This window comes from Staurois parvus, unplaced genomic scaffold (genome assembly GCF_062004578.1).
Source record: "Staurois parvus isolate SC_StPar_1 unplaced genomic scaffold, SC_StPar_1.0 ptg000257l, whole genome shotgun sequence".
NCBI lineage: Eukaryota > Metazoa > Chordata > Amphibia > Anura > Ranidae > Staurois > Staurois parvus.
In genome coordinates this window covers 1597934-1625099 of record NW_028318053.1, presented here as the reverse complement: position 1 = coordinate 1625099, position 27166 = coordinate 1597934, and the positions used below count along the sequence as shown (strand labels likewise).

General features: G+C 40.8%; 1 protein-coding gene across 1 annotated transcript in view; it reads right to left on the bottom strand.

Moving 5' to 3' along the window:
• SLC9A3 (solute carrier family 9 member A3) overlaps positions 1-27166 on the bottom strand; it is a 442722-nt gene that overhangs the window by 27136 nt on the left and 388420 nt on the right. The window contains 3 exon segments of the mRNA XM_089681031.1: positions 87-260; positions 13525-13654; positions 25300-25430. Of these exon segments, the coding sequence (XP_089537157.1) occupies positions 87-260; positions 13525-13654; positions 25300-25430 (435 nt within the window).

Below are 27166 nucleotides of genomic sequence, written 5' to 3'. Positions count from 1 at the left end.
GTGTGTGATGGGCAAAAAAAGTAACACAATAGTCATAATTGTTACAGCAATTGCTGCTTATTAATAAACAAATCATATGGTCTTACTCTTTGTCCTCGATCTCTTTTATAATTTTTATTTATATGTTTTGCTTGCTTGCGGCCAAATTTTGTTGACTTGAAAGACTCTAAGCGCTTCTTCATTGTTCTTTGAAATATCTCCTTAGTTTGTGTTTTATCTTCATCTATTGTAAGTTCATGACGACTATAAAGGTGTTTTTGCTGCAATTAAAAAAAAAATACATTGAAACCAAACTTTCTCACAAATTTTTACCAAACTCATGTTTCTGTAAAGCCTTATGGAAAAGAGCAGTAAGTAAATGAGTAATGGAAATATTTATAGTTCTTTTTGTAAAACAGTGTAACAGTAATCCGCTAAATATAAATCATTTTGTCTATAAAGGTTAATGCTTGAAAGACTATTTTTTCAATGTAGAATTTATTAATATATGCACATGTAGCCATGCATTTTTTGCTTCACAGTACTAAAAAATTCAGTCAGGTTTGACTTGACTGGAAACAACTAGTTACAATAGGGCTAACAGAGATCATTTGACCAGTTTTTAAAGAGGTAGTACTCAATTTAATCCCATAGTCTTGGCTGATATCAGACACTATGGGGGAGAAATTTATTAAAAAATGGAGCACTCAGAATCTGGAGCAGCTGTGCATGGTAGCCAATCAGCTTCTATCTTTAACTTATTCAATTAAGCTTTGACAAAAAACTTGGAAGCTGATTAGTTTCTTTGCAGAGCTGCACCAGATTCTGAGTACTCTAGTTTTAGCAAATCACCCCTATGGGAAGGGATTATGTCACTCCTGTATCGTGACAATACTTGGGCCTAGCAGCTGCTGCTAGATCTCAGTGATGTCATATGGGAGCAGGTCACCTACTCTACTTTTTCAAAGTGGCTAACTATGTAAGATCTTATAAGTCAGAGTGAAGCCAGCACTCTTGATCTTTTTACTTCCAAAATCAAAAAAGTGCACTGCTAAAATACCACTAATCATGTGATAATGAGTGCATCCTCTAAACAGATCAAATAAAGACATTTAAGTCTGAATATACTTAAATAAGCCACAAATTGTATAATTATGATAGGCTGATACCTCAATATCGTATTGGGGGTCACTTGGCTCTGGTAAGCACCTGCCTTCCTCACATGGGTGGTGTGTGACATTTTATTTTTAGGGAGTAAAATGCTTTCTGTGACCTTCATCTGCTGCCTTTTTGAAGGATCACTCATTTCTTCATTGATCTTCACTGGGACTCATGGGGGTTGATTTACTAAAGCACCTTGTCAGCAAATGGTCACAGTTCCTATTCAGTCGGTGCACTGCCCCGTCATATCTGCTTGCCATCATGGCAGAGAACCACAAGATTGTACCCAGAGGAAGTGCCTCGAGGAGATGAGCGGCGTGGGCAGGCGTGGAGCAGAGTGTGCTGAAGAGCAGAGGCTTGGAGGTCACCTTTGATGTCTGACAATGCATGCATTGATGGTCAATACAGAGTGGGTGAACGTATGTTTGAGCCATATTTGTGTTATGGAGAAGGTCTGATTGGCTGTTAATCGTCATCTTTGACCACTCTATAAGCTGATGGTCAAATATAGCTGGTAAGTCTTTATTTGAGCATGTAGTAAAGAAAATATATACGAGCGCACCTACAACAGTAGAATAGCAGCTGTGCACCAGGTAACCATAAACCCCATAAAACAATATAAATCAGAAGATGCAGCGCTAAAAAGAGAAATACTATAAATCAATGAATAAATAAGTATATGCAACAGTTCATATGGTGATATCAAGGTGACTTCAAGTGCTCTGATCTATTCATATCCTCCTGACAGTAAGGTGCTGTGCGGTATAGTGCTGAAGAAATGCACACTCACCAGAACGCACAGTTTATTGGGCGTTTGTAAATATAAATTTCCCTTGGGTTCGTCAGCTGATCAAGGTAAGGTCTGCGATGCGATAGCCTCCCTCCAGTGCTCCTGGATATTACTATTGGGACATCAGGGTGATCCCTTGGATGGTGGCCTGTGGACTGCTCCTTAGTAATAGTATGCGTTCCTTCCCCAGCAATGAGATGAATGACTGTGAATTGGTACTCCACAAAGGGAGTCACAACAGAGACATATCCATAGTGTAGTAGTTTTAAGTGGTTTATTTCAAATAAAACGAAGGTAATAAAAACAGCAGTATGCGAGAAAATACATGGACTAACCGTCCAATGTTAGAGATGGCCGCCGGAGCTCCACGATGCTCCGGCGGCGTGACGTCACGGCGTTCCTGGCTCCTCCAAGGGAGGAGCCAAGGGAGGCTCCTCCATAGTTAGCCACTTTGAAAAAAACAAGTCCATCCAGTTCAATGAACTTCATGCTTCCTTCCGGTCTTAAAATATTGAAACCAGAAACTGCCAGGCAACATTAATTTTCAGAAGAAAGTCAATAACGGCAACCTCTATATTTATCTTAGTAGACATTTATTTTATATGAATAGATCAGAGCACTTGAAGTCACCTTGATATCACCATATGAACTGTTGCATATACTTATTTATTCATTGATTTATAGTATTTCTCTTTTTAGCGCTGCATCTTCTGATTTATATTTATTTGAGCATGGAGTGGGGTGACATTTGGTCATCTAGCAATTGAAGATTCACGTTTGCACTTCTGATTTATTTTTTGGAATTGGGACTCACATTTAAGAACTTTTAGCACATTTATTTTTTACAGCATTGTATATATCCTTGTGATATTGATATGTAGTTTGATTATCATCACATTGAGTTTCACATGGCAATAGATAGAATTCCACATCCACATATCTTTCTTTTTTAGCGCTACACACACATTTATTTATATATATATATATATATATATATATATATATATATATATATATATATATATATATACACACACACATATACACATATATATATATATATATATATATATATATACATACATATAAATAAAATAAATGTATTCTACACAAAAGGAAATCTATTTGCATGTGTGGGAGCCAATGATCACGCAGAAAAATTAGTTATCACACAAATGGTGTCAGGACCAGCTCTCGGACAGGAATTGTGTCATCACATTTGAGAAAGTACGTTTGCTTTTGGCCAAGGAACTGACATTTCTTGGTCTATGGGTGCATGCAAACACACAGCAGCTGGAGGCAGGTGACAGTTGCCAAACTCAAAAACACAGGAACACCAAACAGGTTTTAACTGTGTGTATTTATTTATGCCAACAACCACTTCTGTAGCACTTTTTGCAATCATGGCTGAAGAAGAGGAAGTGCTGTAGCTGGAACTGGCTATGTTTGCAAGAGCCTTCTGCAAAGCAGAGAGGAGGCATGCAACCAAGTACCTTCACCAGCCACAGCTTTTTTTGCACCACATGTATACTTGGAAAACTTGTGGGACTCTTATGTCCATTACAGGTTTTGCTTAGGGAATAGACAATTATACACCTCTATGAGCTCATCCTTGCCCTCAAGGAGCTCATATTCATACCAGTGTCAACTAACCTACCAGCATGTCTTTGGAGTGTGGGTTAGAAACAGTCACAGGGAAAACATGCAAGCTCCAGGCACGTGGTGGCATGGTTGGGATTTGAACCAATTATTCTAGTGTTGCACACTAGACAGAAGTGCTAACCGCTATGCCACTATGTTGCTTTTAACATTAAGTAGAACCATGATTCAAGAATTAAGATATATAATAAATATATCATTCTAAGTACGTATTCTAAACAAAATTGAATTAGACAAAAATTGTTTGCCATATAACTGTCATGGATTTGAAGGGGAAACTCAGGACCAAAAAAAAAAAAAGTGTGGCTCCAGCCCAAAATCATTAACACACCCTTATCTGAGCACAATGAGCATTCAGTCCTGCAGGCCAGGAAACAGGGGTGGAAGAGCAAACCCTCCCCCCCCACACACACAAACAAAATTAGTTCAGGTACTTATATAGCGTTGTCAATTTACACAGTGCTTTGAATGTATATTTTACATACACATCAGGTCCTGCTTTCTAGGAGCATACAATCTAGAGTTCTGAATTTATATTCATATACTAGAGACAATTTAGACAGGAGCCAAAACAACTGCCAGCATGTCTATGAAGTGTTGGAGGAAACCCACACAGGCAGAACATGCAAACTCCATGCATTTAGTACCGTGGTTGGGATTTGAACAAATAACCCTAGCACTTCTAGGCAGAAGTGCTAACCCACAATGCTGACCATACTGTGGAGTATATAGTAGTACCATTATTCAACAGTTAAGATATATAATTATAAGTAGATATTAGAAGAAAATTCAAATTAGACATTAACAATTGAGTACTGTCCGTGAAATTTTTCTTATTTGCAGTTAGTACAAATAAAAAAAGTATCACAGACAGTACTCAATTGTTTCTGTCGCAAATGCACTAATACGGCTACAATCCCCTCAAGCAAATTAGACATTACAAATTGTTCGTCATATAACAGAGATATAACTGTAATTTTTAGATATATATTTAAAATTAGAAAATAGTATGCATTACTCTGTAACATTCATTAAAAAAAGCATTTTGTTTCCAGAACATGTAAAAACACTACAAAAGAAGAGAGTTGTTAATAGAATTAGCATCAAAAGAAGCCAAACAACATATCACAACTGCTAATTGTTTTACGCACGCACACACGCACACGCTCAATCTTGGCTTAATCCTGCACTCCAACACCCTCTAGAGACCAAGTTTAGCACTACCTACTATGTAAACACGACTGTGCTGATTCGATATTTACTAAAAGGCATTTTCCTATGTGAAGACGCTTTTCCGTTCATCACGGCAAGGTCTTAATTGTTTCAGTAAGGCGAAGTTTGGTATCTAACATCTATTGCTTCACCATATTCTTAGTAAATCAACCCATTGGTGTTTTCAATAACACGATTGCTATATATTATATATTTACCGCAATAGTTTTTTTACCACTATATTTTAATTTTGCAGAATTTACTAATATGTTTGCCTGTTTATACATACACACACACATACTTTCTGCACAGTGCTTATTCTCTTGCACTTTGATATACTGACATGTCAGCCTATCATAATTATACAAATGTTGGCTTATTTAAGTATATTCAATCTTAAAATGTTGGTATTTGGTCTGTTTAGGGGGTGCACTCATTATCCCTAGTTCTGATTTATATTATTTTAGTGCTGTACTTTTTTGGTTTTGGAATTGTGGTACTTTGTATCTGAGTGCCAGCTGCTTATATGTTTCTTAATGTGGGCCCTAGAGTGCTTTTTTTTCCTTTTGATCTTTTTACTTGTCTTAACTAAGACAGAAAGTACTGAAGCCACTGGATCAGCAACACAACCTTGGAACTAGTATTTCCAGGAGACATCAGTAATGTCATCCTTTTCTCATCACTACAGGTTTCCTTTAAAGCCTAACTGAACTTTCTTTTTGTTAAATTTAAACCAGCGAAATTTGTGGAAGCAGTGGTCTTTCTGCATAGGTCTGACACATCTTTTGATTAGTTAGAACTACAGCTCTCCAATCATCAGGAGGCATGAGTTATAATTCAGACTTAACAGAGTGCATGTTGGACCTCTGCAAAGAGACCACTGCTTCCACACAGAGAGCAAGTTTCATTCTTTATCGCATAATAGCAAAGAGGCTGTACTAAGCAAGGGGCTGTTTTCTAAAGAAAATAAACATTTGCTTTGATGCACCTGGAATATATTTAGCTGGCTTAAACTGAGAGTTCAGTTAGCCTTTAAAGAGACACGGTTCATTCATGGCCAAGTGACAATGTATTTCTAAATGCCTTGCCTCAGTTCTCTTCCATTACCAGTGATTCTGCACTGTTCCTGGTGAAATCATCCCTCTGTAATGTGACAATGTTGAAGTCTAGCAAATAACTGCTAGACCTGTACACTGTGGATGAAAAGAGGTCACAAACACCCTATACCAGGCTTTCTGTTCAGTAGCAGGAGAGGCCTAGAATCAAGGGTAATGTGAGTATAACTGAAGGAGAGGATATTAGAAACACACAGTTACTTTGATTTACAAAGACTGTGTCTCTTTAAAATGCACATGTGCCAAGGCAATGGGCATTAAAGTATTTTCAGACAGTCAGGTCCATAAATATTGGGACATCGACACAATTCTAACATTTTTGGCTCTATACACCACCACAATGGATTTGAAATGAAACAAGCAAGACGTGCTTTAACTGCAAACTGTCAGCTTTAATTTGAGGGTATTTACATCCAAATCAGGTGAACGGTGTAGGAATTACAACAGTTTGCATATGTGCCTCCCACATTTTAAGGGACCAAAAGTAATGGGACAGAATAATAAACATAAATCAAACTTTCACTTTTTAATACTTGGTTGCAAATCCTTTGCAGTCAATTACAGCCTGAAGTCTGGAATGCATAGACATCACCAGATGCTGGGTTTCATCCCTGGTGATGCTCTGCCAGGCCTCTACTGCAACTGTCTTCAGTTCCTGTTTGTTCTTGGGGCATTTTCCCTTCAGTTTTGTCTTCAGCAAGTGAAATGCATGCTCAATCGGATTCAGGTCAGGTGATTGACTTGGCCATTGCATAACATTCCACTTCTTTCCCTTAAAAAACTCTTTGGTTGCTTTTGCAGTATGTTTTGGGTCATTGTCCATCTGCACTGTGAAGCGGCGTCCAATGAGTTCTGAAGCATTTGGCTGAATATGAGCAGATAATATTGCCTGAAACACTTCAGAATTCCCCCTGCTGCTTTTGTCAGCAGTCACATCATCAATAAATACAAGAGAACCAGTTCCATTGGCAGCCATACATGCCCACACCATGACACTACCACCACCATGCTTCACTGATGAGGTGGTATGCTTAGGATCATGAGCAGTTCCTTTCCTTCTCCATACTCTTTTCTTCCCATCACTTCTGGTACAAGTTGATCTTGGTCTCATCTGTCCATAGGATGTTGTTCCAGAACTGTGAAGGCTTTTTTAGACGTCGTTTGGCAAACTCTAACCTGGCCTTCCTGTTTTTTAGGCTCACCAATGGTTTACATCTTGTGGTGAACCCTCTGTATTCACTCTGGTGAAGTCTTCTTTTGATTGTTGACTTTGACACACATACACCTACCTCCTGGAGAGTGTTCTTGATCTGGCCAACTGTTGTGAAGGGTGTTTTCTTCACCAGGGAAAGAATTCTTCGGTCATCCGCTACAGTTGTTTTCCGTGGTCTTCCGGGTCTTTTGGTATTGCTGAGCTCACAGGTGCGTTGCTTATTTTTAAGAATGTTCCAAACATTTTTTGTTTGACAGTATCTAAACTCTCCAGTAGGCAGCAGTATAACACAACAGTCTCTGAACTCCTGTGTGTTTTAATGAATGAGAAAGAAATACTTTATTGTCCATAGTCTGGGCAGAGGTGCACATAGGAACAAGTGGCTAAGAAGCACATGTGCGACAGCAACCATGATGGATGTGTGGTGCTGGAGCTACTCTATGAGCTCACTCATTCTGCCTCTCTGTCTGCTGCCACTAGTATCAAACAACCCAGGAGGCCCTTGCTTGGTCTGCCTGTAATGTTAGCCTTCTCTGTGGATAACATTGGGAAGCAGAAAACCTTCATCTCCCCACTACTGGAAAGGTGGCCTACTAGGAATCACAGCTGATGAATCCAATGTGAAACCCTCCTTTGGCCCTTCTGGAAGGACAAAATAGAGAATCTGATTGCCTGTCCGTGACAGTTAATTTCAGACACATCTTGATAGTCTGAACCACATCTAAAGTGTAGTGGTTGAAATGGAAGGCCAAAACAACTTCAGCAAAAACGATGGTTGAGGTTGAAGAACCACCTTATCATGATGAAGTACCATAAATGGCTCCCTGCAAGAAAGAATCACCAGTTCTAATACCTTTTTACTGGAAGTATTGGCAACCAGGAACACAACCTTTTGTTTCAAAAAAACTAAAGAAAGTCCTGTCCTTTTTTCAAAAGGCGATTTTCTGTAAAACTGACACCAAATTGGGATCCCACAGAGTTAAAGATGACCGGGCCAGAGGAACAATATGCTTGACAACCTGTACAAAAGGTAGGCACCAAAGGATGAGAAGCAATTGGCCTCTGAAAGAGAACTGCCAAAGCCAAAATCTGCCCCTTGATCATACTCAAGGCCAGTCGCATATTAACCCTCGACTGAAGAAAATTATTATTATTATACAGGATTTATATAGCGCCAACAGTTTGCTCAGCGCTTTACAATATAATGGGAAATAATACAGTTCAATACAAGAGGAATAGGAGGGCCCTGCTCCTTGGAGCTTACAATCTAAGAGGAGCCAAAAGTATTGCCCACAACATGCTTGTGAAGATGAAACTCACACAAGGCCACATAGGAAGTCCAGGTACTGTGGTAAATATTTCTTGTAGTAGCCTATCTGTCTCTCAAAAGGATTGGTAAAACTGCATAAGATACCCCTCTGTCCTTCAGGACCTTGGCTTCAATAGTCATACTGTCCAAGCCAGCGACCATAAAGAAGGATGGAAGATCAGACCTTCAGAAGAGGTCTGAGCGAGTTGGAAGAGTCCAAAGATCATCCACTAGCATGTTCATGATGTTCAGAATCACTATCATTCCCTCCACCTGAATCCTGAGGAGTAGATGCAGATTAATCTGTAATGGCGCTACTGGGTATCTGTCAGGGTCCGCCGCGGCTCCGTCCCCGGCGCATGCGCGATAGCGGCGGCTCACGCCGGGACACAGGCACCAGATCCCGGCGGGCCGCGGCTGACAGGAGGCCGCGCATGCGCAGTAGGAGCCGCGGGCGCGCCTCGGGCAACCAATGACAGCCCGGGGGCGCGTCCTGGGCGGCCAATGGCAGTGCAGGGCGCGATATTTAAAGATGCCCTGCACTGTCATAAATCGCCGCAAGGTCTGATCTGATACCTGTGTTTCCTGTGATTGTGACCCGGATTGTTTGACGTTCTGCCTGCTCCTGCCCTGACCCGGATTATCTGACTACGCTGCCTTCCCCTGTGATTGACCCGGATTGTCCCTGACTACGCTGCCTTCTCCTGTCCCGACCCCCGGCTTGTTTGACCATTCTGCGGACTGACCCCGGAACTGACCCAGCGTGCGACCTGACCACTCTCTGCCTACTGTCTCGGTACCACGCCATTTCCCACGGTGACAACCGCCGGTTTATCCTGCCAGGTCCTGCCGGCCTCCTCACATCTGACTCTACTCTGTCCTACTTCTATCCACGGAGGCTCCCTCTGCCACGGGTGGTATTGCTCGGAGGTCGTGACCTGGTCCCGGTTCTGCTCCAAGTCCATCCCCACCATCAGGGGCCCTGGTGAAAACGCAGACCGGGACTTAGACCCCACGCTCCGGGTGATTCCGCCTAGTGGGCTGCCAGAGGTGCCACCTGGCGGATCCGTAACAGTATCTACTGCAAGTGCTTAAGGATCCCCGGTACCAAAAACAAACTTGTCCAGTGTCACCTGAACCTGGACACCAACAAATCCACATGCACCATGTCCCACAGACAGTCAGACAGACAGAATGCTCTGAACACCTCAGGATGAACAGCCCACTACCCTGGTGACAACAATCAGCTGCTAAAGGAAGTCCGCCTGCCAATTTTTCATTCCCAGAATCTGACCTGTGGACAAAGCAGAGATACCACAATCCACCCAAGACAAGTTAAGGTCCACCTCCTCCTGGATAGCTCAGCTCCTGGTGCCCCCTTGACTATTTACATATGCCGTGGCTTTGGTGTTGCCCTACTGAAACCTTACCAGGAGACCAGCAGCTGACTTGACCAATGCAGGAGAGTCGGACAGACCGCATGTGCAGTTTAGGCACATTTAAACATTTAAAGGCAGAGACCTCTCTTGCGGAGACCAAGCTCGCTGCACCACATGGTGATCCAAAACTCCCCCAACCTGTCAAGCTGACGTCCATTGTCAGCACCTTCAAAAAATGTGAAGAAAAGACTTCCCTGCCTCTAAGAAACAGCATGCAGGGTACACACCGCTCAAGGCTGACCTGCCAGAGATCCCATGCTGCTGGATGTGTCTGTGTGCCTGCTTGGTCCACAACCGCAGTCAGTGAATATGAAGAAAGGAAGTAGAGGCACTCCAATGTACAAACAGCAGAGTTCTGTATTATTCAATCCATGAAGATAAAAAGACAGCAATACATGGCTCTGGGAACATGAGTAGACCCATTTCACACTCCTTTAGTTCATTACTGAAAGCTCCATGAACACTCCCTGTCCCTAATGTTTGTAGAGCTAATCACCAGTCTAAGAAATGAAAAGTGCTGGGATGCAAGGTCATTAGAAAGCAACAACAGTGTCCCTCTGCCTCATGACATCAGAACTTTCCATTGCAGGGGGTCAGAATGGAATAGAGCAAAGGGAACCGCGAATGAGGAAACCATCTTTCTCAAAACTCTCATGCAGAGACGAACTGAAGGATACCTCTGGGTCTTGAGACAAGTCACAGGATTTATTAATGCAAGGCACTCCTCTAGAGGGAGAACCACCTTTTCCTGGATAACGTACAGGAGTGGATCCAGATATTCCAACTGCTGGACTGGAACCAGTGCAGATTTATGGAGATTGAGGACCCAGACAAATCTCTTCAGAGTGCGTACTATGAAAGATACACTGCTCCAGACAATGAACAGATTGTTCCCTGAGATGCAGATCATCAAGGTACCCCAGAACAAACACCTCCTGGGTCATTAGGAGGTCCAAAATTGAGGCCAGAACCTTTCTGAACACTCAGAGGCCATGATTAGTCCAAAACCAGGCCACAAATTGAAAAGAATGGTCATCCACCACAACCTTAAAAACATCTGAAGAGGAGGAAAAATTGGGACCCATAGATAAGCATCTTTTATGCTCACTGATGCCAGGAAATTCCCTGGATGGAACAAAGCTACCACCATACATAGTGATTCCATTCAAAAAGTCCATACCCAGAGACACTTGTTGAGATCCAATACAGGACTAACATCACCATTCAGCTTTTGATCCTTAAAGAGGTTTGAATAAAAACCTTTTGTCCCCTGGAAAGAGAATGATCACTCCTTGAGACAGAATATAATCAAGAGTTTGCAAAAGCAATCTTTTTGGGGGGGATTCATAGAAACATTTGAAAGCATAAAGTGTAGGGAAAGATATTGTCATTCCAACCTGAAGGAGTGGGGGTTCCCCTTCATTCAGAGAGAATCCAATTTTGCTGGCAGGGAGGACTGGGACTTCTTACGGAACTGGGGTTGAGGTTTTGCTCTGGAGATAGAGGCCCAAGAGCACCAAAAAGACTGCCTCATGGAAGAAGGAGTAGAAGTAGTAGAGGGAGGGTGCTTACCCTGCTCCAAAGTGGTACAAATAGCTTTTACAACCTGGAATTTTCTGGAGAAATTTATTAAGGTCTGGCCCAAACAACCATTCCCCATGAAAAGTAAAAATTAGCTGACAGCTTCTTGCAGGGTAATTCTGCAGACCAACATTTGAAAGAGTCTTTGAATATGTATGCACAAAAGTCCCAAGCAGAAATTTGCCCTCACCTAGATCAGCCTAACTGCCTGGACAGACATCTTACTCCAACCTTAAATCAGTATAAAACCCAAAAAGAAAAACATACCATTTCTTAGTTGTGATGTATGCATTAGTTTTCCTTTTTTAGGCTTTCTTTTCTTTATTTTCAACCTGGTGATCCAGCCAATAAACCTGAGGCAAACCATGTAACACTGACAGTGGGGTTTACAGTAGTCAGCTTTTATTTATTTATATAAAACCTTTATCCCAAAAATGAACTGTAACTGCTTAAAAAGTTTTAGCTGGAGTTTGGCTTCAGTTTATTAATGTATCTAATTCTAATAGTGCATTACTCATTCATCCAGAGTGAAGCCACTCTAGGGCAGGGAGTGTGTTACTGGCAGGATCACCAGGAGGAACAAAAGCATAAAAAAGAAAACTAATGTAAGCACCACAGTGTTAATTGGTATTCTGAAATATTTAACATTTTAATTTTGGGTTTAATACAGCATTAAGCCATGTACAGTATGTTACTTATATGACATACTGTATGTTTGTTTTTTAAGATTATTGTCGCCATCTTACCTGCATGTGCTTCTTTGAAAAACTGTACTTTGTTCAAAAAGATACATTGATGAACATCAGCATATGCAAGATTATTTGTGATGCACACTACGTAATAATGGTGTAAATTCTCTTTCTATAGTCTCAACAAAGAATGTCAAAGATCCCCCTTCAATAAAAACTGAGATGCTGTTATTTGTGCTAATATTTATGTTAGTATTTGCATAACACAAACCATTTGCTGCATTGTTAAAGTGGTTGTAAATGATTTTTTTTAATTGCAAATATGTCTATACCTTACCTGCTCTATGCAATGAAATTGCACAGAGACCCCGAAACCTCCTCTTCTTGGGTACCCCACTGGCGCTCCTGGCTCCTGCTCTATGGCTCCCCAATAGGAAGCCACTTCCCATGGGGGTACTCGTGCGGGTCCGCTTCTGAGTCTCCTAACACAGACGGTGGGATTCGGCACTGGCCCCCTATGCCTTGTCACTGGCTTTGATTGACAGCAGTAGGAGCAGTTGGATTGACAGCCAATGGCTCCCGCTGCCTCAGCGAAAGTGAGTGGAGAGAAGAGCTGCAGACGTGCACAACACTGGATCAAATGGGGGCTTAGGTAAGTAAAACGGGGGGGGAGGTGCCAATACTGATGCTTAAACATTTTTTATCTTCATGCAGGGGATGCATTAAGGTAAAAAATGTTTAGGCTTTAAAAACTACTTTAACTTCAATAACGTCTCACAACTCCTTTTAATGCTTTTTTAAAGTATGAACCTATAGCTGAAACACAGGCAGTTAATAAAGACACAAATTGCTGCAACTCTAAAAATCCTTAATACACCATTAAATGCATTTTTTTCCAGCAGTGTACCTCAATCTGACCTGGTACGATCTTCTTCCAGTCCATGTATAGCAGAACTGGAGTGTGAGAGGAAGCAGTATAAGGAGCTAATTAGTTCATACCGACATAAGAAATCTGATGGGATTTAAAAGCAGATACAGTAAATACACTTATTATAGTGCTGCCTCTTCTTTGATCCAGTCAAAAGCTAAATCATGTTCATGACAGCCTGGGCTCAAAGGAAGTGGGCTGAATGATGCTGGTGTTCAGATTGAGTACATCTAACAGTACAGAAGAGATACTGCATGGGATAGCTCTGGATTCAGAGTGTAATTTGCAGCAAAAGTGTTTAATTTTATTTTGCAATATTAATTTTATCTTGTTATATTTGGCTAGAGTTCTGCTTTCATGGGCATGAATCTTTTTTTTCTATGTAACCATTCCAATATTGAAATACTGTAATCAAATAAGGTACAGAATATATAAAAACATTCACTTACCTGTTTTCTTGGTTTGTATAAATATTGTTGCAGAGTGTGGTGACTTACAATGTCTTCCAAGTCTCTTACACTTTTTCTACGTTGCTCCAGTGCTTGCATATCTAAGCAGACTGCACTAGCATTTTCTCTTCTGAAAAGCAGAGAGATTTAGAGATGTGCATGACAGAAAAATTAGTTTAGATTTAGTTTCATTCATTAAGTAAATCATTTCGTCCTAATCATTATGTCAGAATGATTCATTTTCAGAACAATTTGTTATTTTGGGAGAGTATATATTTGTTCTTCCTAATCAATTTTGTATTTTCGGAAGTTCTGTAATTCTTTTGTTATTTCGGAAGATTGGCTTTATTCATTTTAACGAGCTGCTGTCTGCCCTATAAAAAGATTCACTGTTACAGGAAGGACTTCCAGTGCAAAATTACATATATAAACATGATCACCGCTCCCAATGTGTTCACAGGCAGGGGGCGCGCGCCCCTGCCAGCACTGTGGTTTGGTACAGCACCGATCACTTACCAGATCCAGGCCAATGATGTTTGGGATTGATCTTCCTATCTTGTTGTACCGAATCAAAATCATCCTGTGCCTGTGTTTAGAGAACACAGGCACAGGAAATAGTTAGATAGTAATGTATTGTGATATATTCTTTCATAGTTACATAATTAGTCTGGCTGAAAGACAAAAGTCCATCCAGTTCAACCATTAAAAAAAAAAAGTTATAATCCTATACCCAAAGTTGATCCAGAGGAAGGCAAAAAAACCCAGCAAAACATGATTCAATTTGCTCCTGCAGGGAAAAAAATTCCTTCCTGATCTCCCGAGAGGCAATCAGATATTCCCTAAATCAACTTTACCTATAAATGTTAGTATCTAGTTATATTCTGTGTATCTAAGAAATAATCCAGGCCTTTTTTAAAGCAATCCACTGAGCTGGCTAGAACCAACTCTTGAGGGAGTCTATTCCACATTTTCACAGTTCTCACTGTGAAGAAACCTTTCAGTGTTTGGAGATTTAAATCTATTTTCCTCCAGATGAGTTGTTGCAATCTTCTCTCTCTGGAGCACATTCCACTCCAGAGAGAGAAGAAAGCAGATCCACGTGAGTCAAATAAGCACACTGACACCGTAAAAGCACAGTTAGGTGACATTTAACCCCCTGATCACCCCCAGTTAACTGCCCTGTCACCAGACAGATTTTTTTACTGATAACTCTATTGGTGTCACAGGCGACTTCAGATAGCATTTTAGCATCCCTTCCAGGTAGCATCAGATTGCCTGCCACTACATTATTATCACATTTAACCCTTTGATTGCCAGGAATGCACTCATGTACACACTATAATCTTCCATTGCTAGTATAGTGTCTGAACGGATCAATATCTTTGATCTGATCAGCACTATACCAGCGTTCAGAATAGTGTAGTGTCCCCAAAAATGCAGCGTTAGCAGGATCAGTGCCGACACCTGCCACCACCTGCGTTTAGCCCCTCTGACCCCCTTTCCCCCCTAGCAAGTGCAGTGGCGGTAGATCCCTGTCACCTGATACATTACACACAAAACTTCAGCGTTAGCAAGATCAGGCCTGATTTCTGCTAGCACTAACAGGTAAATTTTTTTTGTAGCGGTTCAAGCAGTGCCTGACAGCCAGGTGCTCTTTTTCCTGTGAGTCGCTCTAGGTACCTATAAAATTTAGTGGCCAAAATATCCAACGAAAGGTACACTAGTGAAAAGGTCTACAGGATTCTGAGCGTGTGAGATGAGAGTGAAGGAGAAGCCTCACTGACAGAATCTGCCTCAGAATAAAGACCTGTAGAGAGTAGCGGCACCCTGACAGATAACTGAGATGATGGAGTAGAGGTCCCTGCTAAGGTGTTAGAATTGCATGATGATTCTCATTAGCAGCAGAGTGCTAATACTAGTGCCGCACTACCTTTTAGTGAACTGGCGAGCACCACCTAGTACATCCTGCTCTTTTACATACCAGCACTGCAGCATTACTTGGTTACGGGGCGAGTCCCATAAGTGCAGTACAAGCTGGTGCAGTGGCTAGCACAAGTAGTGTCCCACAGGCCCCAAGAATTCAAACACAGGCCTGTAGAGCCCATAGTGTCCTTCCAGATGTGCTTGCCAAACCTGAATGGTAGCCCTCAAATTCTGCAGCACCTGTTCTTCCCCCATTTACTGCCCAACCCAGAATTCAGGCAGAAACAGCAAATGTATCTAAATTTTATATATATATGTGACTTGCGAGCCAAACCTACTAAATTAATTAAATGGATCGCCAACATTAAACACATAACTTCAACTGTGAAAATTAAATAATATACCTCTGAATGTAGCGCTCCTTATTACCAAAATACCAAAATAATATATCCCTCCTTTGATATACCACACCATAAAAAATCAATAATAACTAGTGATAGTGTTATATAATCAAAATATTGTGCCGTAAAATCAATTTGAAATTTTTTATATAAATAATATTAGTCCCATCAATCCAAAGTAGTCCAATATTAGTGATAAGGTGATCATTAGTCATCAACTTGTGACTTTCCGTGAATCCTCCAATTGATAAAGATGTATGCTCACCTCCTTTAATGCCTACAATTAGGCTATACACACTTGTGGTTCACCCTCCTTGGAACCTGCCAGAGTTATCTCTATATGAAGTAGTTGTAAGGTCCTTCCTTATGGATTAGTGCAGTTATCCTGTGTCAGCTGCTTATCCCTGCAGGGATTGATCCCTCCTTCAGCTGTTAAATATCACCTACTAATCCTCTTTATTCGTTCCTCAGCATGCAGAAAGAGAATGGAAACATGGTGCTTTATCCTTAAAACAATTTATTCCCACAATCCAGGTAATACACTCACATTAAAAATGTATAAAAAGCGCTCAGTGTCATGAAAGCCTGTGCTAGCCGCCGCAGCATGTACTTGCCGTCTGCCGTTTGCTCTCTCTCCTTCCGAGTAACGTTGCAGCCCCACCCCTATGCATTACGCCAATTTATCCATAAATTAAATGTCACTAATAAAACATGAAAGGTCAAAATCATTGTTCAATCCTCCTGGTGCTAAACTCCCCAGTTCATAAATCCAAAATGATTCTTTTTTGCTTATTTCTCAAATTAAATTATCACCTCTCCAATGTGGAGTATGTTTAACTATACCCCAAAATTCGATCTTTTCTACTTCTCGGTTATGATGTAGCCTAAAATGTAGTGGTAGATGATGATATTTGTAACCAATACTAATATTATGTATATGCTCCTTTATACTCTCTTTTAAACTTCTCTTTGTTCGACCTATATATAACAGGTTACATGAACATTTTAAGGCGTATACTACACCCTTAGTATCACAAGATATGAATTGATCTATTTTATACTGTTTACTGTTTGTCGGGTTAACAATTTCTTGTCTATATTTTGGGTTAGCAAAAGTTCTCCTGCAGCTATAACAACGACCACATTTATAAAAACCAGTGCCTTTAAAGAAACTTAGAGTGCTTGTAGGTGTAGGTAGGTAGGTGAAGGTATATATAACCTAAGTGGAATTCCATTAACTGAAGAGGAAATAAAAGTACTAGATAGAGGCCTGAAATTTGCACGTGCAAAAAAGCTGAATAAATTTGAAACTTATGTTAGCCTGCAGAAACTTGTGAGAAATTTAAATTTAAAGAAATATTTCATACAGAATCCCATTAAAGAAAGCAGTCATAGTATTGATAATATCCAACATAGTACATTAAAGAATAGATCATTGTTCAATCCTAAAAATCAGGATAATACATATATTAATATATAGAGCGTATAAAGGAGCATATACATAATATTAGTATTGGTTACAAATATCATCATCTACCATTACATTTTAGGTACATCATAACCGAGAAGTAGAAAAGATCGAATTTTGGGGTATAGTTAAACATACTCCACATTGGAGAGGTGATAATTTAATTTGAGAAATAAGCAAAAAAGAATCATTTTGGATTTATGAACTGGGGAGTTTAGCACCAGGAGGATTGAACAACAATTTTGACCTTTCATGTTTTATTAGTGACATTTAATTTATGGATAATATATCAAAAAATTTGACTGCATAATATTTGGGATTCTATGTATAATATGATTAGATATTTATTTTATTATATTTTTAATTTATGTTATTTTTATTAAAAAAGTCCTTTTGTTATAGTAATTTTATGGTACTTTTATTTTTAATATTTTTATTATTTGTCTGTTATGGATTTATTTGTATTTCTTTATTTTTTATATATATATCTGTATTTCTTATATATATTTGCATTTTTATATATATTTGTATTTTAAAAGTATAGAGTATTCAGGAGGGGTCTTTTAAGCCTGTGCAGACTGCGGAGCTATGTTACAATCTATCTTTCCGGGATGAGCGTAGTTATTCAGTAAGTTGAAATAAATGTGTCAAAGTGTGAGGAGAGACTGGCCGTATTTGACCCCAAAAACATGGCCGCCTCCTAGGAGTCTCCGGGAAAATGGCGGAGATGACATATATAAGCCAGCATTAGCGTAGAGACTGTCCTATCACAATCCCCTGATGAAGCCACGTGACCTATGGCGTAATGCGTAGGGGTGGGGCTACGACATCACTCGGAAGGAGAGAGAGCAAACGGCAGACGGCAAGTACATGCTGCGGCGGCTGGCACAGACTTTCATGACACTGAGCGCTTTTTATACATTTTTAATGTGAGTGTATTACCTGTATTGTGGGAGTAAATTGTTTTAAGGATAAAGCACCATGTTTCCATTCTCTTTTTGCATGCTGAGGAACGAATAAAGAGGATTAGTAGGTGATATTTAACAGCTGAAGGAGGGATCAATCCCTGCAGGGATAAGCAGCTGACACAGGATAACTGCACTAATGCATAAGGAAGGACCTTACAACTACTTCATATAGAGATAACTCTGGCAGGTTCCAAGGAGGGTGAACCACAAGTGTGTATAGCCTAATTGTAGGCATTAAAGGAGGTGAGCATACATCTTTATCAATTGGAAGATTCACGGAAAGTCACAAGTTGATGACTAATGATCACCTTATCACTAATGTTGGACTACTTTGGATTGATGGGACTAATATTATTTATATAAAAAATTTCAAATTGATTTTATGGCACAATATTTTGATTATATAACACTGTCACTAGTTATTATTGATTTTTTATGGTGTGGAATATCAAAGGAGGGATATATTATTTTGGTAATAAGGAGCGCTACATTCAGAGGTATATCAGCAAATGTATCTACTCCCACCTCTCCCACCCCACACGCCAAAGTCCTGGATGTCACCCTGGACTCCCACCTCTCCTTCCTACCCCACATCCAACTGCTATCTAGATCTTGCAGGCTCCACCTTCGCAACTTCTCCAAGATACGCACATTCCTCACCCCAGACACCACCAAACAACTCGTACACTCCCTCATCATCTCACACCTGGACTATTGCAACTCCCTTCTCACTGGGCTACCCAAACGAACGCTATCCCCACTCCAGTTGATCCTAAACTCAGCGGCCAGACTCATCCACCTCACCAAGCGCTCCACATCTGCCTCCCCCCTCTGCCAATCCCTTCATTGGCTCCCGATTGCCCAACGTATCAAGTTCAAGCTCCTAACCCTGACCTACAAGGCCACTTACAATGCCGCCCCGAACTACATAACTGACCTGATACCCAGATACTACCCTACCCGTGCCCTCCGCTCCTCACAGGACCTCCTGCTCTCTAGCTCCCTGGTCTCCTCCTCCCACGCCCAATTGCAGGACTTCTCTAGGACCTACCCATCCTCTGGAACTCCCTACCCCAATCCATCAGAATGTCACCTACCCTCCTCACCTTCAGGCGCACCCTGAAAACCCTTCTCTTCAGGGAAGCCTACCCCAACCTCCCCTAACACCCGACCTCACCTAACAATCAACCTCCTCCACTCCACCCACCACTCCATCCCCCACAGCCATCTCCTCCTGTGCCACCTTCCCCTCCCTCCTAGATTGTAAGCTCGAAAGAGCAGGGCCCTCGAACCCCTCGTGTAGTGTATTGTTACTGTCTTGTCTCATGTTATGTCCCCCTGCTACTGTACAGCGCTGAGCATACCCTTTGGCGCTATATAAATACTGTATAATAATAATAATACTCCCCTTGATTTTTGGAGCTGTTTTTCATGGAAGATCTGTATGGATTGATTGTGGACCAAAGCAATTTATACGCACATCAATTTATCATCGCCAACCCAAATTAATCCCTTGCCAGACAATTTGCATGGAAACATATTATGGTTTCCAAATTTAAAGTTTTTTGGGACCTAACCGTCAACATGAACATTGCTAAAAAGAATATGTTATATTGGTCCACAGACCCGATTCATCATATGCTTGTGTTTTCTGCTGTCATGGCCAGGCATAGATATGAGAATATAATGCTATTTATGCATTTCAGTGACAATACACTCTTTCATCTTCAGGGTGACCCTGAATATAATAGGCTCCACAAAATTCAGCCCCTCGTAAATCACCTTAACCAGAAATTTTCAGATGTACAGTATATAGGCCCCAACTAAACATCTGTGTTGATGAGTCCCTCATTAATTTTCCTGTCTGCCTTGCATTCAGTGTCTCTCCAGCAAGTGTACCAGATATGGGGTCAAAATATAAAGCTTATGCTCTGTGAGAGGGCAACAGGCTATAATGAAATTTTCAGATTTACAAGGGAAAAGATAGTCATGTGGTACTCCTCGGATGCCTAGACTACATGGGGAGCAGTGGCAAGATAGTTTAGAACTTGGTGTCACCATTTTCCATATGGGGTACCACTTATATGTGGACAATTTTCATACAAGTGTGCCACTATTTAAACATTTGTACAACCTTGGAATTGGCTCATGTGGTACTGTGAGACATAATCACCAGAGATTCCCCCAATAAATATCCGACTTAGGGGGAGAAAACCTGGTTGAAAAATGATGAATTGCTCGCAGTGAACTGGATGGACAAATGGTTACTGTTTTATTGTTACCCGTTGTTTTTTTTGCAGGAACATCATTGTTGCAGCACGGATCTGTTTATTGTGACAGCAACAGGGTGTGCTCTCAGAATATACATCAGTGCATGCAGATTTATCATCCGCAGTTAAAAAAAAGAACATATACTGTATTTCCAAGCACAGGGGCCTGGGTGGTTAGTGGGTGGATCGCTCCTATGCTTCGGCATATATTTTTTTTCTTTTGTATGGCAGAGAATTCTTCATCCACATCGATCATTGTGAATGGAGGAATCTGTTAGGTTCTTTATTTTCATTCAGCCCAGGGGCTGAATGAAAAAAAACATTTCATGTATGCCAACATTAGAAGTTGGTGGATGCAGGGTGGTATATTCCAATGGTGGCCATACCACACACTTTTTCTAGCAGATATTTCTTCCCACAAGCAGCATAAAAAAAGACCAACATATATGCCCAACAAGGACCAGTGACGTACTAGCACATCACTGGACTATGAGTGGTTATGCCAGGATGATGCCTGCAGCTACAGGCATCATCCTGGTATTGTTTTCTTCAGGCGGCGGTCAGCTTTCATGTAAAAGCAATTGAAATTGCTTTTACAAGCAGTGGGAGGGGATGCCCCCCTCCCATTGCCTTCCATGGCTTTCTCGGGCTGTCCCATCCCATCCGAGAACCTGAGAATGCAGCCGGCGTTTCCGCCAGCTGACCATAGAGCTGATCGGAAACCAGAATGGCTCCGATGATCTCTATAATCTAAGAAACCAGAACCTAAGAGCATTTAAATCCCTTCAGTTTCGCCAGATATAAACAGCGCCATTTTTAAATTGGGAAGGCTTCTGATCACACCGATCTTGGTGTGGTCAGATAATTTACATAAGGGCAGATTAGATATATAGGGTCTAATAGACCCCAGATTTCTCAGAAAAGAGTACCTGTCACTGCCTATTGCTATCACAGGGGATATTTACATTGCCGCGAACATCAGATCAAGGGCAGTAATTATTGCACTAGACTTCCTGTGTAAATCTAATGTGGTAGCCTGTAAACGCTTTTAAAGCGTCACCTATGGATATTAAAAATGTATGTACAGTTGCAAGAAAAAGTATGTGAACCCCTTGGGATTACGTGGAGTTTTGCATGAATTGGGCATAAAATGTGCTCTGAACGTCATCTAAGTCACAAGAGAAGAACACAGTCTGCCAAAAAATAGTACTACACAAACATTAGATGTTGCCATGGTTTAATTGCACATAACATGTAAACAGTGCAGGGAGGAAAAAGTATGTAAGGCCCTAGTCTAATGACTTCTCCCAGAACTAATTGGAGCCAGGAGTGAGCCAACCTTGACTCCAATCAGTGTGATGATATTGGATGTGTTGCTGACAGCTGTCCTGCCCTTAAAAAACACACACCTGTTTTGGGTTTACTGGTTTCAAGAAGCACTGTCTGATGTGAACCATGCCTCGCAGAAAAGAGCTCTCAGAAGACTTACGATCAAGAATTGTTGACTTGCATGAAGCTGGAAAGGGTTACAAAAGTATCTCCAAAAGCCTTGATGTTCATGTGTCCATGGTAAGACAGACTGTCTACAAATGGAGAAAGTCTAGCACTGTTGCTACTCTCCCTAGGCGTGGTCGTCCTGTAAAAATGACTGCAAGAGCACAGCGCAGAATGCTGCATGAGGTAAAGAGGAATCCCAGAGTGTCAGCTAAGGACCTACAGAAATCTCTGGCACATGCTAACATTTTTGTTGACACATCTACAATAAGGAAAACATTAAACAAGAATGGAGTACATGGGAGGACACCACGGAGGAAGCCATTGCTGTCCAAAAAGAATATTGCAGCACGTTTGAAGTTTGCAAAAGAGCACCTGGATGTTCCACAGCACTACTGCAAAATATACTGTGGACAGATGAAACCAAGATTGAGTTGTTTGGGAAGAACACACTACACTATGTGTGGAGAAAAAAAGGCACAGCACACCAATATCAAAACCTCATCCCCACTGTAAAACATGGCAGAGGGAGCATCATGGTTTGGGGCTGCTTTGCTGCCTCAGGGCCTGGACAGATTGTTGTCATTGATGGGAAAATTAATTCCAGAGTTTATCAAGACATTTTGCAGGAAAACGTACAACCATCTGTCCGCCAACTGAAGCTCCGCAGAGGATGGGTGATGCAACAGGACAATGACCCAAAGCATACAAGTAATTCAACAAAACAATGGCTGCAACAGCACAGAATACACCTTCTGGAGTGGCCCAGTCAGAGTCCTGACCTCAACCCGATTGAAATGCTGTGGCATGACCTTAAGAGAGTGATTCACACCGGACATCCCAAGAATATTGCTACACTGAAACAGTTTTGTGAAGAGGAGTGGTCCAAAATTACTCCAGATCGTTGTGCAGGTCTGATCTGCAACTACAGGAAACGTTTGGTTGAGGTTATTGCTGCCAAAGGAGGGTCAACCAGTTATTAAGTCCAAAGGTTCACATACTTTTTCCTCCCTACACTGTGAATGTTTACATGTTATGTGCAATTAAACCATGGTAACATCTAATGTTTGTGTAGTATTATGTTCAGCAGACTGTGTTCTTCTATTGTTGTGACTTAGATACGTTCAGAGCACATTTTATGCCCAATTCATGCAAAACTCCACGTAATCCCAAGGGGTTCACATACTTTTTCTTGCAACTGTATATTACATTTTTCTTTTTGGGTTTAATACTTCTTTAAATGTTACATACAGTATGTAAAGCCCTATATACATTGTAGGCGCTATATAAATACCTGCAAAAAAACCTAATATGTTAATGATATGCTTCTTGTAGAACCACACCCATTTAAAATATTACATACAGTATGTAAAGCCCTACATACAGTGAATATAAAAAGTCTACACAACCCTGTTAAAATGTCAGGTTTCTGTGATGTAAATAAAAATGTGACAAAGATAAATAATTTCAGAACGGTTTCCACCTTTAATGTGACCTATAAACTGCACACCTCAATTGAAGAACAAACTGAAATCTTTTGGGAAGAAGGGGAGGGAGAAGTAAACATAAAAACTAAAATTATGTGGTTGCATAAGTGTGCACACCCTCTTATACCTGAGGATGTAGCTGTGTTCAGAATTAAGCAATCACATTCAAAAGCATGTTAAATAGGACTCAGTACACACCTGCCATCATTTAAAGTGCCTCTGCTTAACCCCAAATAAAGTTCAGCTGTTCTAGTAGGTCTTTCCTGATATTTTCTTAGTCACATCCTACAGCAAATGCCATGGTCCACAGAGGGTTTTCAAAGCGCCAGAGAGATCTCATTGTTAAAAGGTATCAGTCAGGAGAAGGGTACAAAAGAATTTCCAAGGCATTAGATATATAATGTTACACAGTGAAGACAGTCATCATCAAGTTGAGAAAATATGGTGCAACAGTGACATTACCAATAACTGGACGTCCCTCCAAAATTGATTAAAAGACAAGAAAAAAACTGGTCTGGGAGGCTGCCAAGAGGCCTACAGCAACATTAAAGGAGCTACAGGAATATCTAGAAAGGACTGGCAGTGTGGTACGTGACAACAATCTCCCATGTTCTTCATATGTCTGGGTTATGGGGTAGAGAGGCAAGATGGAAGCCTTTTCTTACGAAGAAAAACATCCAAGCCCGGCTAAATTGTGCAAAAACACATCTGAAGTCTCCCAAAAGCATGTGGAAAATGTGTTATGGTCTGATGAAACCAAGGTTGAACTTTTTGGCCATAATTCCAAAAGATATTTTTGGTGCAAAAACAACACTGCACATCACTAAAAGAACACCATACCCACAGTGAAGCATGGTGGTGGCAGCATCATGTTTTGGGGCTGTTTTTCTTCAGCTGGAACTGGGGCCTTAGTCAGGGTAGAAGGAATTATGAACAGTTCCAAATACCAGTCAATATTGGCACAAAACCTTCAGGCTTCTGCTAGAAAGCTGAACATGAAGAGGAACTTCATCTTTCAGCATGACAATGACCCAAAGCATACATCCAAATCAACAAACGAATGACTTCACCAGAAGAAGATTAAAGTTTTGGAATGGACCAGCCAGTGACCAGACCTGAATCTGATCAAAAATCTGTGAGGTGATCTGAATAGGGCTGTGCACAGGAGATGCACAGAATCTTACAGATTTGGAGTGTTTTTGCAAGGAAGAATGGGCAAATATTGCCAAGTCAAGATGTGCCATGCTTATAGACTCATACCAAAGCAGACTGAGTGCTGTACTAAAATCAAAAGGTGATTCAACAAAGTATTAGTTTAAGGGTGTGCACACTTATGCAACCATATTATTTTAGTTTTTTTTTTTTTACTTCCCTTTACCTAAAAGATTTCAGTTTGTTGTTCAACTGAGTTGAACTGAAACCTGACATTTTAACAGGGGTGTTTAGACTTTTTTTTTTATATCCAGTTTACATTGTATGTGCTATGTATACTGTATGCCTACAAAAAAAATGAATAAGTTAATGATATGATTCCTGTAAAACCATGCCATTGTTAAATGAATGTCCTGCCCCTAATTAAATACATTCCCCACCTACAATGGCTTGCTGGACACATAGCAAAAAAAAAAAAAGGTGTCCCTGAAAACTTTTTGGAAATGTTGGCAACTATGCATATACAATGCAGTTATTCAGTCAAACCACACACAGTGCACACCTGGATGGATCTATTTACATTAAGCATATCACTGAAAATAATCAACTTACAAAAAATAGGACACAGATGGCTCTGACACAGATGGCTCTGACACAGAGGGACGAGGACTACTAAAATCAACGTTTGCCATGTTTTCCATGCTTGGTGAACGAATAAATGCCAAAGAACCTCTTCGTTCTCCCTAAAAAGAATAAAAGGAAATTACATAGGAGTTACTCAAAATGTTAAAATTTTTTAATTACATTGTTATCTTTTAATTCTGAAATGATTTTCAATAGTAGAAGATAGATAAATTGTAATTGTAAAAATTTTAACTTTTCTAACTATTGTAATTTTTTATGTAACAGAATGTATAGAAAAACGTGGACATTTAAGGGCTAGTTTACACTAGCAGTTGAAGGGCAGTAAAACCCTGTGGTTGGGCCATGATTTACCTCCTCCAATTCACTTCCGCATTATTTGTAGAGGCAGAGCATGGTGATGTACACATGCCTTGGCAGTGATGCTTTGCTTCACGGCCACAGCATAAACTATACTCCCTTTGCTTACAGCAGGCTTAGTGCCCACCAAACACGACCCATGTAAATTATACCACTCTGCAAGTGCAAGTGTGGAATTCAAGAAGGAGAAGATATAATGCCTGCTCACAACCTGTCAAACGCTCTCTGGGAGCGATCCAAATGCAGATTGCTCTTCAGAGATCAAAGCTAGTGTGAACAAGCCCTAAGCCTAGATTGATACTATTGTGGCTCTGTGTGGGGTGCATTTGTGTGGCCACAGCAGTCCATTCATTTGAATGGGCTGCTGTACCTGCAGGAAATGCATGGAAAAGGTCCCTGACCCTTTTTTCAAAATGCACCTTAAGTCCTCATGCACACTGGACATTTTTACAGCTGCTGTTTTTGGCTTTTGACGTTTTTTTCTACAGCTAGTAAACCCCCAGCACGTTATCCTAGGTATCCATGCACACATAGGCTGTAATCAATGTTTTTTGGCAGGGATGTTTTTTGGCTGGGAAAAAAACCCAGGATTAGTGGGTTTCTAGAGTAGTTTTTTAGATGTAAAAATGCTCTAAACTCAGAACTGGAAGGCTTACTATGTCTTGTCACACTTTGGATGCCACTTCTCTTGCGGAATTTTTCAAACCACCCTCTACTGGCTTTAAATTCTTCGCTTGCTGCTTGCTCTGCACATTCTGGTAACCTTCATTACCACTCTGCACTTTTTTAACAACATGCTTGCTCTGCACATTCTTGTCCCCTTTATTACTGCTCTGCACGTTCTGGTCACCTTCCTTACCACTCTGCACTTTCTTTTCAACAACATGCTTGCTCTGCACATTCTTGTCACCTTCATTACTGCTCTGCACTTTCTCCTTACCACCATGCTTGCTCTGAATTTTCTTTGGAGCCATACTGGATGTCCGGTACAGTACGTGCTAAAAAGCACACAAAAAAGCTTTACAGCAAGTGTGCACAGGGATGTTCAGTACTGTACAGTATGTGCTAAAAAGCTCACCAAAAAGCTTCTCAGTATTGTAAGTGTCTTCACAGTACACTTTCAGTGTCTGTCTGTGACTGCAATCTCGCCTACAGGAAGCCACGACCACGTGTCAGAGCTGGGAAGAGGGCCATGGCTCGTGTTCGTCAACCAAAGCAGAGTTCATGAACCAAAGCAAATTTTTGCAAACTCTTCTGTTCAAGAACCAGGTTGTTCGTGAACAGAAACGTTCATGAACCGAGATATCACTGTACAACGGACAACTAATCCTCTACAGTTTACCACAGAGCAGCAAGAACCACAAACAACTATTTGCATAAAACACAACATTCCTTCTCCTCACAGCCATGGAGGTTATTGCTGACACTGTTAACTGCATGTGAAGAGACTGCCTACAAGTTACATAACTCCTTTGTT